General features: G+C 32.9%; 2 protein-coding genes across 2 annotated transcripts in view; both read left to right on the top strand.

The window, feature by feature from the left end:
• Positions 1-6,116: 6,116 nt before the first annotated feature.
• LOC120330173 (3-oxoacyl-[acyl-carrier-protein] reductase FabG-like) lies at positions 6,117-8,410 on the top strand. The gene has a single exon (XM_039397029.2). It carries the CDS (start codon positions 6,150-6,152, stop codon positions 6,912-6,914), a length of 765 nt encoding a protein of 254 aa, XP_039252963.2. The 5' UTR covers positions 6,117-6,149; the 3' UTR covers positions 6,915-8,410.
• A 4-nt stretch (positions 8,411-8,414) lies between these two features.
• Positions 8,415-13,950, top strand: part of LOC120330175 (lysosomal-trafficking regulator-like) — a 57,337-nt gene continuing 51,801 nt past the window's right edge. Inside the window, exons 1-7 of the mRNA XM_078118700.1 lie at positions 8,415-8,552; positions 9,526-9,649; positions 9,724-9,905; positions 10,556-10,695; positions 11,152-11,233; positions 12,007-12,300; positions 12,855-13,569. Of these exons, the coding sequence (XP_077974826.1) occupies positions 9,555-9,649; positions 9,724-9,905; positions 10,556-10,695; positions 11,152-11,233; positions 12,007-12,300; positions 12,855-13,569 (1,508 nt within the window). The 5' untranslated portion in view covers positions 8,415-8,552; positions 9,526-9,554. The remainder of the gene's footprint in view (positions 8,553-9,525; positions 9,650-9,723; positions 9,906-10,555; positions 10,696-11,151; positions 11,234-12,006; positions 12,301-12,854; positions 13,570-13,950) is intronic.

Consider the following 13,950-nt stretch of genomic DNA (forward strand, 5'->3'; position numbering starts at 1 on the left):
CCGTTCGCGCATATATAAGCAATATTGATGGCAAAAATCCGACAAAGAACATCGAACGATTCGAACTTTTCAATGATCGAACTTTTCAATGATGGAATTTACATATGTAAATCTTCTTTAAAGGTTTTGCTTGCTCTCCAAAATTCTCCATTTTTAATTTGTGTGTGTTATGGGGTTTTCAAAATAAACCATCTATATATCTGTATATATATCGAAATATGTTAATGAAAATTGGACCTGGTCGCGACGAAGAGAAAAATTCCTAGTCTTAAATGTTCGTTAGTATAGGATTTTACATATTGTTTCCGTGGAAAGGAATTCCTGTTAGACGACCTGTTGTACGAACCATGTCGTATAGGTATGTAATTTTCTGTTTTCAGATGCAAGGACTTGATTGTGGAGGAAGCTGTAACCCACCAGCGATTACGTGAACCGCCCTGCGGTTCGAATAGGGCTACAACTTCAAGTTCACAACTCAATCGAATATAATTTACAAAAACAATATACTTAACTGGTTCCATTAACATCAAATACAATATAACTTGCAATAGGTAACCCACGAAGTATTAATTTTATACATTTGTTTCAAGCTGTTCCCTGAATACATACTGACGTTATAATTCAAGTTAATTTTACTCGAAATCTTAAACATCTATTTGGCCAGATATCTCGATCTCGAGTAAGCTTGTTTACTCAGATTGTAGACTCCTGCAGAGCTGCAGTGTGGTTTGCTGTGCGATGAGCTTGCATTAGGACAATTCCGCTGACACGAAAAGAAGGGATGATATGAAGTAATGGCCATTAGATAACGCTAGTAACATTTTATCTTATTATTAAGTTATTATTCCTATTTTTCTACACGTTTATTATTTTTATGATTTTTTGAATTTCGGATCTTTGCAATTCCTATATTCAGATACTCAATGAGTGGTTAGTGAGATTTACAATGAAATATGACTGAACCATACCAGTACCCTACACTCTCTGACTCTGCTGCTCTGACATCCTACACTACTATACAATTACTGAGTTGAGTATACTAGATGGGTTACTGATCTGGATCTGTATGATTAGCCATATCCTGATATCTCTGTAGGCCTATCTGCATACTGGCATATAGAACAGTAGAAAGTATTCCTGTATTCAAATAGGATGGATTCAGTAGATTGGATTTCTGGATTTAGATATTTATCCCAGGGCAGCATGGAGAGCCGATAAGACAGCTTGATCCAGTAATTATATGGCAGTATGGTGAACCACGGCTGCACGGCCTCTTGCAGTCTTGTTTGGTTACCAGTCCATGTACTAATGTCTGAATGTAGCCTACATTATGTAGGCCTGTAGGGTATGGGATTAGTTAGCCAGTTCTACAGTTACCTATTTGTTACAGACGCATAGACTTGACTGGCTTGATGGAGGACAAAGCTGTAATCTCCCATCGGTTTTATGAACCACCCCGCGTCAAGGTGTCCAGTAATCATCTCGCTCACCGCCAACATCTGGACAGCACTCTGCTTATGTTTAGACTATGGTTGGTGTTGGTGCCCCAGTCCTGCTGCATTCCCACCACACTTTCTTTGTCTTTAATATACCAGTCGCTCCATGGGACAGTATTGCAGTAAGATCGTAAACACTTCTTTCTATCAAGGTTGGCATCTTCGCCAAATTTATCTTGCTTCGTGAACTGGTGCAGTTCAAAATAAGAAACAGACAAAAATTTTAGGCATATGCATGTCTATAGTGTTTTTGGGATATATTTTAAACTTTAAAAAAATCAAATACTAAATTTTTAATTATTCTGCAATATTTTGTAACTACTGATTTTTTCCACAATCCAAGACTATTCGTCTGTAATGATTGACTAGTCTTGTCCTACCAGAGTTAGAATCGAGGCTTCGGAGTCGGGAGTCACAAGTTTGGCCTGTATCAATGTAGTTGGAGCTGAGTTATAATTTTCCAGCTCCCTGTGATCTGAGTTGAACTCGAGGATTCGTCTGAATCAAAATTTCAGACTTTCAATTGTGATAAAAGAAGCCGAATTTTTTTTACAGAAACACAAAATGCATTGAGTTTACTAAGCGTTCATATCAGTCCATTAAAGGGAGATTTCTATGACCAATCTTTGGTTATCAAAATTCGATTTTTTCAGAGTTTGTAGTTGGAGTCACAAATTTGATCCACAGGGTAAAAATTAATAATATAAGAATGTCTTATACAAATTACTGGTAATTTCTTTTATCTATTTGCAACCGTTTTTCATCTTTTTTTGTAAAATTTTGATACTGATTATTATTAAGTTATATCAATCCTGTATCATATAAAATATAATTTATATTCAATTTAGGAATTCTATATATCGTTTTCTGTAATTTTTATGTTTCGCCCATGTAATGATATTTTTATTCTCCACTACTTGATGCATTAGTTTGATGTATTATCAGGGTAAAATAGAATTTGCTTATTTATCCCGGGGGAGATTAAAGATGGTTTAATCATAGGGCAAACCACAGCCGCTTTTGTGCTTACCTGTCTATGTTGAATATGGGAATAGTTAACTAATTATTTGTTTCAGATGAATGGACTTGTACTTTTACTTATATGAACCATTCAGAACAAGTTTAGTCAATATGGAAAACCGCTTTCTCATAATTTGAATATATTGTGCATATTCAGTAGGCCTATGGATGTGTCATTTTTTACACTGATTTTTGGCTTTTCCTATCGGTAAAGCTGAAAAATAAACTGGTGTGCCATAAACATAGAGTAACGTCTTATAGTACTGCTTGATACATGACAGGAAATGGTTTACGTAACGTTGCTCTGCGTTGACGGCGATATTTAGTCACCATATCCTGCCGTGAATCACGACTATTGTACATTTTGATATTTTATACATTGCCAACCAAGACTTATTACTGTATAATCTTCATCTAGGCAGTCTTCTGTTGGTTTTTTCAGTCTGATACTTTCTTAAGAATGTTCTTGCCAGTTTGTTCTTGTATCTAGAGAAACTGATTTGAAAATGATACTTTAAACATTTGGGAGTTACCGGTAGGTTGCGTTCAAGCATCAGCTTCAATCTCGACCCAATTCAGTTAATTACCAAATTTTCTGGAGGATTGTATTCAATTTAGCAGCTCAATCATATTTTGGACATGGAATTATCAGCAATGGTATAAAATGTCTTTTTTATAGAGGAAGTCATTTTTTTGATATTCTCATTGATATGATAATTTTGTTTAATATTAATTTAAGGTCGTCTGTACTATTTTTGTATCATAATGAAATAATGGAACATGGCATAAGTGCTATATATTAACCAAGGAAGCAAATCCTGTATTTTCATGCATATCTGGTTGTGATGGCAATCTTACAAAGTTTCTTCTTTATATAGGCCTATGATTAGAATATTTTTTATAGTATGGGTATTGCTTTGTTCAATAGAGGTGGTACTATAAGTGAATGGATTATTGTGTTATCATTTGACAGTTATTCAATTCAGGAAATGCTGACCTTTGTTTAAAATCTTTATAAGCAATTGTAATGAGCCAAACAATCACTTGACTGCATTATTGCCCTTTTCACCGGATGGTGTTACTGTTTCTCATGGACATAGTATTAGTAAACTTCACTAGTTTCCAAACTGTATTATTTTAGACTTTTATGTTATTGGGTTTTATACTGTCATTCAAATAGTGATTGGGATCTTATATTCATCCCTATATGCATAATATGCATATGCATTTTTGTGATTTCTGCCATGTTATGTCTTAATAATTTCAAATTTCAAAATCAAAACGTGTTGCGCAAAGGAATTTTAGAATATTTGACTATTCAGGTAAAGACACTTTGCCTTAAGATTACCAGTTATGCTATTCTTGTACTGTTTGCATCATGATTTCCAATGGAGATTATTGAACATAGTTTATAAATAGTATCAATCAATTAAAAAGGTGCATGTAAAGTTTTCTTTGAGAAAATTCTAATTCTATCGTCATCTTGTTTACATTTGTTTAATCGATCAATCATAGGAAAATCTTGACTCAGTTGAACTTTGTATTTGCCTATGTTCTAATCTGAGTATGTCCCATTTATGTTGTTTAATAGGGCAACATTGTCCAATGACCTGTAATAGTCCTTTGCTATCAATTGTTTGCAGATTAACTTATACACATCACTGTTGAAAAAATATTGTTAAATTCACCTATATATTCTAGTCATTTAGATATGAGCATATTTCAAAATAAACACTTTTGTGGGCTTGGTCTGTGATTATATGGTTAAAAAAATTGTTGAATCAACTTTTAGCTATTTTAATATAGGCATCTTTCAAAATAAACACTTTGTGGCTCCAAATTATTATGTAATGGCTTGGGCCATAGAAAAATAAATTTATTGTCACGTGTCATCTATAGACAATTTAGTTCAATACATATTTATTCCCTAATTTCTATCACCCAATAACTTAACTGAAAATTCCAGTATAATGTCTGGAATTTTTTCACAGTATATTTCTTTTTAATCATGCATTGTGTATATTTCTAAGATGTCTGTATCAATGCAATATCACCTGCATGCAGTCACGGGTAGCAAATATTTGCCTAAAATAGTTGGATACACACAATTGCATGATTAAATTACATCATTTAACTTTTAATGTCATGTAAGCCGGTGATAGCCGGCTTCAATTTTGGTATTCTGGTATAGTAACCAACACCATTTAGATTTTCTTCTGGTTAGCAATAAATGAAGACGAAGATTTAGTTTGCTAGTTTGTTTCATGTCTTGTTTTTGCATTAAGGAATCGAATATTCAGATTTAGGTATTATGAGAAAATTGAGCGTTTCAAAAATTTCTCCTAAATTCATTTCAGTTCTAAATATTATAGATTTATACATCAAGCAACAAAATATCATTTGGTTTATTTTATGCATTCATCAAACTTCACGAAGTTTGTTTTAATCAAACTGGTTATTTTGTTATATAAAAATATCCAAAAAACTTGATTTTGTTTCAAAAATGTTTTCTATTTAAAATGGCAGTCAGTATTTCTAAATTTAAAAATGGATATGCTTTCTATATTTTTTATATATGTATATTTTGTTATATTTAAACTTCACTTAGTCTGTATGTTATCAAAGCTTGGAAACTCTGCACACTCTGAGATTAGTTTTCATTATTTCATAACAATGTTTACAAAGCGGTTATTACACTTTGACATAGTGTTCACCTTTTTCAGTAAAATAATTTATTAATTACTAGATGGCGTAAGAATAAAATGCTTCTCATTTGACGAAATGTTTTTGGTTGGCCTACGATTAGTTGACATTGTGTTTTTGGTCGATGAAGTTATTGTTCTTGAAAAAATTTTTCAGTTGATTCTGAGGTTAATTTGAAGCTGGTATGCTGATTATTTGGTAATTTTACTTTTAATTTAATTTATCAAAGAACATCTTATCAGCTCAACAAAGATTGATTCAGATGGAATGCCTACAATAGATAAAAAATTTGAATTACTTTTAGAGTTGAATTACTATTTTAAGTTCTTGATTTTGTGGATATTTTTATTTGAAAAATCATCATTTTGAGCAATTGAATTGTTGCCAAAAAAGATATAACCAAAAATGCTTTTTAAAAACCATAACTTATAATTAATAGCCTACTTTTCTCCAGTACATATAACGAGCATAATATTAGACTGCCAATATCATGATTGATGAAATATTAATTGCAAACGAGATGTTAGCACGTGAATTGGTTTATTCATTAATAAGTGAATTAGTTGATTCTGTGGCAAACATAAGCCCGAGACAATGCTCAACATGCAAATATGTCAGCAATGCGTTTTCGACAACTGATTTATGGCTTGTTAAGAAGTATTTTGTTCATAAACTTTTTCTTGTACATAATAACGAGCGTATAATCACTTACAGTATTATGATTAATGATGAAATATATAATTTGAAAACGAGGCTATTGCGTTAATTGGATTATTCATTAAGTAAATAACGAGTTGTCTTCAAGTAGACTTAAGGATTAATCATGCAATTGCAGCAAAAAAATGGAAACTTTTTCCTCGGAGAACACCTGTTCATTATATATTTTATTTTCAACAGGACTTTAAATACAATATTCTAAGTTGATACAATATGTCATTTGGAAGACTTGCAGGTAAAGTTGCTCTTGTAACTGGTGGGGGTAGTGGTATTGGTAAAGCAGTCTGCAAAGTTTTTGCAAACGAGGGAGCAAGTGTTGCAGTTTTGGATGTAAATGGTGATAGTATTTTAAAAACTGCTGAATCTTTATCACGAAACCATGGCAACACACATTGCGCAATCCCTCTTGATGTCACCTCTCAAGATCAAGTTAAAAATTCAATTAAAACTGCAGAAGAAACACTTGGAAAGAAAGGAGATGTGCTTGTAAATAGTGCTGGTATTATTAGAGACAATTTACTTTTAAAATTAACAGAATCTCAATTTGATGATGTACTTAATGTGAATCTGAAAGGTACCTTTTTGTTGGCACAAGAATTTGCCAGATCATTGGTTGAAGGGGATCATAAGAAACCTGGATCAATTATAAACTTATCAAGTATCGTTGGAAAGACTGGAAACATAGGACAAACTAACTACGCTGCTTCAAAAGCTGGTGTTATTGGTTTGACGAAGACGATAGCGCTCGAGTTCGGAAAGTATAACGTTAGGTGTAATGCTGTTTTACCTGGTTTTATCCTAACTCCTATGACTGAGGGAATTCCAGATTTAATTATTGAAAAACTAGAAGGAAGCATTCCACTCAAGCGAAGAGGCAACCCAGAGGAAGTAGCAAATGTTTGTCTATTTTTAGCATCAAATGAGAGTTCTTATGTGACTGGTACTTGCCTGGAAGTTGCTGGTGGATTAGGGGTTTAGGATATTGTTGCAATTTGACATCAACTCCTGTAATTTCAATTCGAATTTATCTAGATTCTAATTACCTCAAATTTGTTATCATGAGTGTCATAGTAAATTTAAAAGTGAATCCAGGTTCAGAAAATTTTGTTTTGCCCATTGACTCTGAATTGAAAACAATGGCTTTGATTTTGACTCCCAACTCTCAATTGAAAAAAATGGCTTTGATTTTGACTCCCGATTCTGAATTGAAAGGTTTTAAAAGGCTGTCGCTAACAGGCAATGGATTTGAGCTTGCCTCTGGTACAACCAGTGCTTTGAATTAAAATTTTTGGACTTTAGTGCTAACATACAAATGATTTATTTAGTATTGCAATATAAAATCTATATTAATAACTAGTTCTGTTGGTTATCCATGCTTTTGGTTTATCATTAAGGTATTCCCTTAGTATGTGAACCAAGATGGCGGACACCGAAACGAAACGTAGTATGTGTACCAGGTTAGGGTTAGGCAATTATTTCAAGTACAAATACTACGGGAGTCACTTGGCTAGTCCCCGACCTCGTAAAATAGAACTAAAATGTTGAAAATTGGAATCAAATTATGGCCTAACCCTAACCTGGTACACATACTACGTTGTGGTGTCCGCCATCTTGGTTCACATACTACGGGACTACCATAATTGATAAGATGTATTTTCGAAATGAGGTTATAATGAGATGCAATACTATATTATCAAATTATATTTGTCATTTCCTTTTATTTTTGTAACATAAAAAAACCTTTAATTAAAATTTTTAGGAAGATAGGTAATTTTGAGAAAGATTTTATCACTGTATTATTAAAATGGTTTGGAATGATGTTGTGGTTCCTCTCCTCTATGATTGTTAGTTCATTTTCTACTTTTCTCATTGTGCCATAAAATTAAACTTTGATGTTGGGGTTGTTTATTTTGATTTGTTATTTTAGTAACTAAATTATGGTAGTTATGATTTCAATTCTCATTTATCCCAAAGTGCCATCATGAAAAATTATGGAATTTTTGCAAATTGGGAAAATATGATCTATTATTTTAAAATTTATGGGTGTAGTTGTCTTCATGCAGAATTCAGGTTGAGATTGGAATTCTTACTTTGTCTTATAGTTTAAGTAAACATGTTTGCGCTATTATTATTAGTATCTGCAGTTGAAGATGACGGTATTACAAAATGTATTTGATATTATATATTATTTCAGTTTCTTTTTGGTGAAGCCAATTATTTGATTTTCCAATTTTTGGTGAAAAATGAAAAAAAATTCTTAAAATGAATTAAAATCTATGCAGATTCTGATGATATAGTGCAGACATTATGATTCTTTTCACGTTATCAAATTTATAGAAAATCAGCCTTTTTACGTTTCTCATTACAATCTAAATATAGGAGCAAAATGAAAGATTCTAAACTTTAACAGATTTTCAAAATTACTATTTTGTGCAATCTGTAATTATAATGTTGCACTTAATTTATTTTTACAGTTATATTAACGATTTTGATTAATATTTTATTAACTTCATATCTTGTTACTAACATGGACTAAACGTAGAATTGGGAAATCATACTATTTCAGGTTATTACCTCACAGTATGTTGCTGTAATAATAAAAGAATAATAAGTGCGGTAAGAAAGGTTATTATTTTTATGATTGCTAATAATAAACCACTAGTTTCGTTATGGTAACGGTTTGGTTTTCTGCTGAATTATATTTGATGCATGTAATGCGATGACCTTATACTGTATTTCTAAAACTTTCGTGGTCCGCGGCCCCCTTTCAAAGACTATCAACATGTGTGCCCCCTGTTCTTCTATAAAAATACCTAGTTGTTTTGCTTCCAAGGCATGTCCATCAATTATTACATGCGACATGTTTAATGACAAAAAATTCGAGAACAAATAAAAAAAATGTGTTGTAGTCAAAGAATCAACCAAGCCACAGTCGATTTACTTTGAATTAATGTAGTCCTTAATGCAGTCCTCGCCTAGTTAATGCATTGGCCACCAGAGAGCCACTCCTTGGGCCACGAGGAAGGCCAAGGCCCCATTCGAGAAACTCTGGCCTAATGCTGAAAATCTTAAGATAGCTTATTTGGCATCTATAGATATCTTGTTCTTGTTCTTGTAGTTTTTTTGAATTTTCCCCAAATGGTGAAGGTTCCAGGTCCAGTTGCTTTTTATTAAGTGCATGCATACATTTATTCTAAACAAGACTATCGCTACATTGGAATTGTCGATTAAAACCAGCAACTCGTATGCTTATCCACATTAAACTCAAAAGAGATTGAGGTCAATAAAGGAATAAGAACTGTAGTTTAATGTACTTTTATTAGGTTATCTGCTTACTGTATGTGTAAAGGCTTCTACTTGACTTTTTCCTGACATTACTAATACTGGTTATTTATATGGTTGACGTAGTGTACTGATTAAGCAAGAAACACCTACAGTTACATGAGAAAATTAAATAGATGATAGATACTGAACAGTATCTAAGTTTGGAATCTCCTTTAATCATGTTTGATTTGGCAATTTGACAGAAAAAGGAAAACATTGAACTTACCCAACACAACTTGATTTCATATATATCTTGTCATTACAGAAAACTAACCTTCAAAGAAATGCATAATCATGGAGAATGGTGCCACAAACAAATCCTTGTTTTCTGAAGTTTCCGGTTACACTGAAATTTTACTCGCCTTGCTACAAAATGCATTTGATAGAAGGTATTGTCTTATGTACAATTTTTATTTTAAATACTTCTTGTTGGTTATCTTCACTGTGAATTTCTTACATTCAGGGAGAGCATCAGATCGCCGAAGCACACAAGTGATCTTTCACGTCCGACTTCGGCTGGAAAGCCGACAAAAAACAAAAATGATGTTCCTCCGATATCATTGGCTATGCAATTAGTATCTGCTACAGCAGCTTTTTACCAAGAATGTAAAATCACAGATGATCAGCAGAGATATTATAATGAAGGTATTGGATGGAAAATTCTGTATCAATATTCTGTAACAATTTTTTGGCCAGTAATTTTAAGCTTTTTATTATTGGATATTAGCCAAAAGCTTGGAAATTATTATTCGGCATTTGGCGTTTGATGTAGCAAATTTGTTTGCTTTTGTGAACTAGATGAGTTTAGACATTACATGGTTCAGTCTTCTTCGATTTCTATGAATTGTTGACCCGTTTCAGTTTATTTGTTAGCTGTTTGGAACAGTATTGTGGAAAAAGAGTTTGGCAAGTTTTAATGGGTATTTGAGTCACTGTTGGTGTCTTATCTTTAAACTTTTTAAATTGCAGAATATGAATTCTAAATGCTAATCGAAGTCGAAATCTTTGACTAAAACTTAAAAAGCATTCAAGTTCACTAAGCATTCTTATTATCAGACAATTAATGAGGAAAGTTCGCATACACTAAAATTTTTGTTATCAAATTTTGATTTTCTCTTTATATGGGACTTGAAGACAAAATTTTTGTCAACTTAGGTGTTGGAGTTTTTTTTATTTTCATGGTTTAAAGTTTGGTGTAAATGTTACCCACGCAGCTCTTGGTTTAGAACAAGTTCTCTATGATTCCTTTATGTATTTGCTTCATCAAAATTTTTAAATGCTTATTCAACTTCTAGAAAATGATCGAATTATTGGAAAGATTCCACATGATGCAACACATTTTGACAACGAGTTACTTGGACATGTTAGAACTTTGATTATACGAGCGATTATTTCTGTATGTTCTGCAGCATTGGAGGAAGAGTCAAATATAGAGGTGAGTGTTTCACATGAGTTTTGGACTCTTCATTGAGAAGGAAAATAATAGGCCAATTAGTTTTCCTATATCTGAAGTTTGATTTTTAACAAACAGTCTATATATTTTTTGAAATTTAGAAATTATTAGGTGACCGTACATTTGAACCCATGTACATTTGAACCCATGCGTATATCCACGGGTTCAATCTATATGCAGGTGCTAAAACCCATGGGTTAGGGTTAGTATGGGTTTAACTATCCGTGACACAAAAAAAATTCCATAGGTGCAATAGCATACAGGTGCAATTGTCATGGGTTCAAATGTACGTGGGTTCAAATGTAATGGAACCATATTATTATGTCATGTCATTGAAGACTATATTTCAGCAAACAATATATGTGGCTGCAAACTTTTATCATCCAAGTATGTGGTATACCATATTTTATATTTCGTTAATTTTTACCTTCTGTTCAGGAACTCAGCCAAGGTCACATTGTTCAATCAGTAATACAATCATCGAAAAGTCTTCTTCAAACTGGTGGTTTTGCTGCACTGGGTAATAATAGTATTACATATTTTTATAGCAGAAATTTAAATTCAATTTCACTTATTTTTGATTATAAGACTAGGAAATACCTCCTGATTTTGGGTTCATCACTGAGATGGCCAAAACGGAATATTCCACTATGCCGAATACATTCTGAAGAAATATTTCCGAATAGAGTTTTGAATACATTCTAAATTGGGGGCAATTTGGAAAATAACATAAATCCTACATCTTAATGTTTATCACATTTGAAAAGACACAAATGTCATTGATTTCTCTGTGTTGTTTATTACCAGTTGTAGTTGACATTTTGTATGTCTTGATCTGCTTGTCTGATGGCTTAAAATTTATAATATTTGAATAAAAATGTTCTAATTTATTTCTAAATTCAAAATTATACTATATCGAATACATTGAATTTTGAATGTATTCGAATATTCGATTTGGACATTCTACAGAGTGAAATTAGACATATGTTATAATTTTGCTTTCAAATATGTATACATATAAAATAATCCAAATTCAATTTACTTGCCCCGCATCATTTCAGAATATCAAACTATTGTAACTTGATGATTTTAGTGATGTTGTCTTCCTTGGTAAATGGCATTTATGAGCAATATGACTGTACTTTTCTACCACACTTGTTTTAAATGAATATAACATATTTTGTTTTTAACTGTGAAAAGTAAAAGGTGAGAGATGCATAGCAAAAATGTATCTTCTGCAATACTTGTTGCCCTTAGTTTCACTTTACAATTTTCAATTTTGAACATTTTTAGACGATCAGTCATCAGTTACAAATGGACATGACAAGTCAACTCCACAAGTTGAAATATCTGCTTCTACTAATAGAATCTCAGACATGTTGTTGTCAGAAATAAATGAAATTGTTTACAAGACTCTCAAAAAATTAATGCATATCATTTCAAACTCTGTGAATCCTGTTACTAAAAATTCAAGTCAGATTACTGACGTTGTTTCATTGCTGCAAGAATTCGACAGATGTGGGGGATATGATGTTTTAGAACGAGTTTTTTGCAAGATTGCTGAAAAGTTGTCTCCAAATCATCATGGTTTGTGTATTTTATCTCAGTTTGACTAGTAATCGTTCATTGATTCATCAACAGAAAAAAACTATGGAAACTAGTTATATCCAAAATCAATTAGGATAGGATTTTTTTCCCTATATATCCTGGGAGAATGAACCCAATAAAACGACTCAATCATACAGCGAATCTGGTATTCGTTTACCAGTCTTCTTCTTATTACACATTGACTGGTGCTCCAGAAGTATGTGTACCAATATGGAGGTAACTAATTTAGTTCGCTTACTTTACATCAAGTTGTTTAAAGGGACGAAAAATTATGTGCAGGGAGTATATTCATTTGGCTAACACAAACAGTCCCCAAACTCGTAATAGAACTAAAATGAGGAAAATTGGAATAAAATTACGGCCTTACCCCAACCTGATACACATACTACGGGAGTACCCATTGACTTATCAGCAGAAAAGCCATAGAAACTAGTTAAAATCAAGACAGGCTTTGCATGGGTTTTTCATTTTAAATATTCTTTCAAGATATTCCATAGATTTCGTTTCACTTGTTTTATTATTCTCGTTTACAGGTGCGGAAGGCAGACCTGTGTCACCATTAGTTGCTAAATCTCCAAAGAACTACGAATTACAGCCATCACCATTGGGAAGTGCTAATGAACTTGTTACTGGTTCTGTGAGGCATAGGCATCCATCATCCACACAATCAAAACTAGAACTAAAATTACGATCATTGTTGAAAACATTCGAGGAAATGTTTAGAGTCACAAAACGCTCTAAAACTGAATACATTCACAAAGTTACTTGCCAGAAAAGATCACATCGACATTGCGACTTATCGCTCACTCTCCATCAGCATCATGATATTATGGGACTGGGTGTATCAAAATATGCAAACTCAACAAAATCGATTGAAAAAGTTCAAAACAAATCACGATGGAGTGTTCACGGGCCGTCGTGGGGATCTGAGTCACCTAAAAAATCTAAAAAGAAGCATAAAACGAGATCTCAAAAAGATGAGCCTCCACCTTTATGTACTGTGGCACGAGCAATCTCATTTCTGTTGGATCGACTATACCCTAATCATAAGTCATGTACTAAAATTATCTTGACAAGTGTGGATAGGATTGGAACATGTCATTGTGCTAAACCAAGTACAATATTAGTGCCTTTGCTTTCTTCGATTCCCAACTTTCCTCCAAACGTTCATGATGTGATATTGGCAACTGTGGGAAGAATAATTCTTCAGCGAATGAATACAGTCTCTGGGAAAGAGAAATCTGCCAGGTATTTATGATCAAAATTTGCATAATGTGGTGCGCTATGTACTGTATTTGAGTAGGGTACATTTTTTGCATCCATTATGTCAGGGCCATGTGGGTATGGCAGTTTTGGCACCATTTAATTTGGTGTCAAATCAATTTGTCCTAACGAATAAAATTACATTACAGTAAATCCGTTATAAATGTTGTTTTATGATTTTATGAACTGCCAAATGTGGATGTCCAATAGTCTGTCTTATTCTGAAAGGCATTATCTTGATCTTTCAGTTTTGGCTTAACCCACCCAATCTTTACCTCTGGGTACTGGACGTGATGGGTTTAAGGGTTTGAACCCAGTTGTATGGGGATGTATGTAACTGTCATGATTAAATTTTAGAAGTCAATC

This window comes from Styela clava, chromosome 12 (assembly GCF_964204865.1).
Source record: "Styela clava chromosome 12, kaStyClav1.hap1.2, whole genome shotgun sequence".
Lineage (NCBI taxonomy): Eukaryota > Metazoa > Chordata > Ascidiacea > Stolidobranchia > Styelidae > Styela > Styela clava.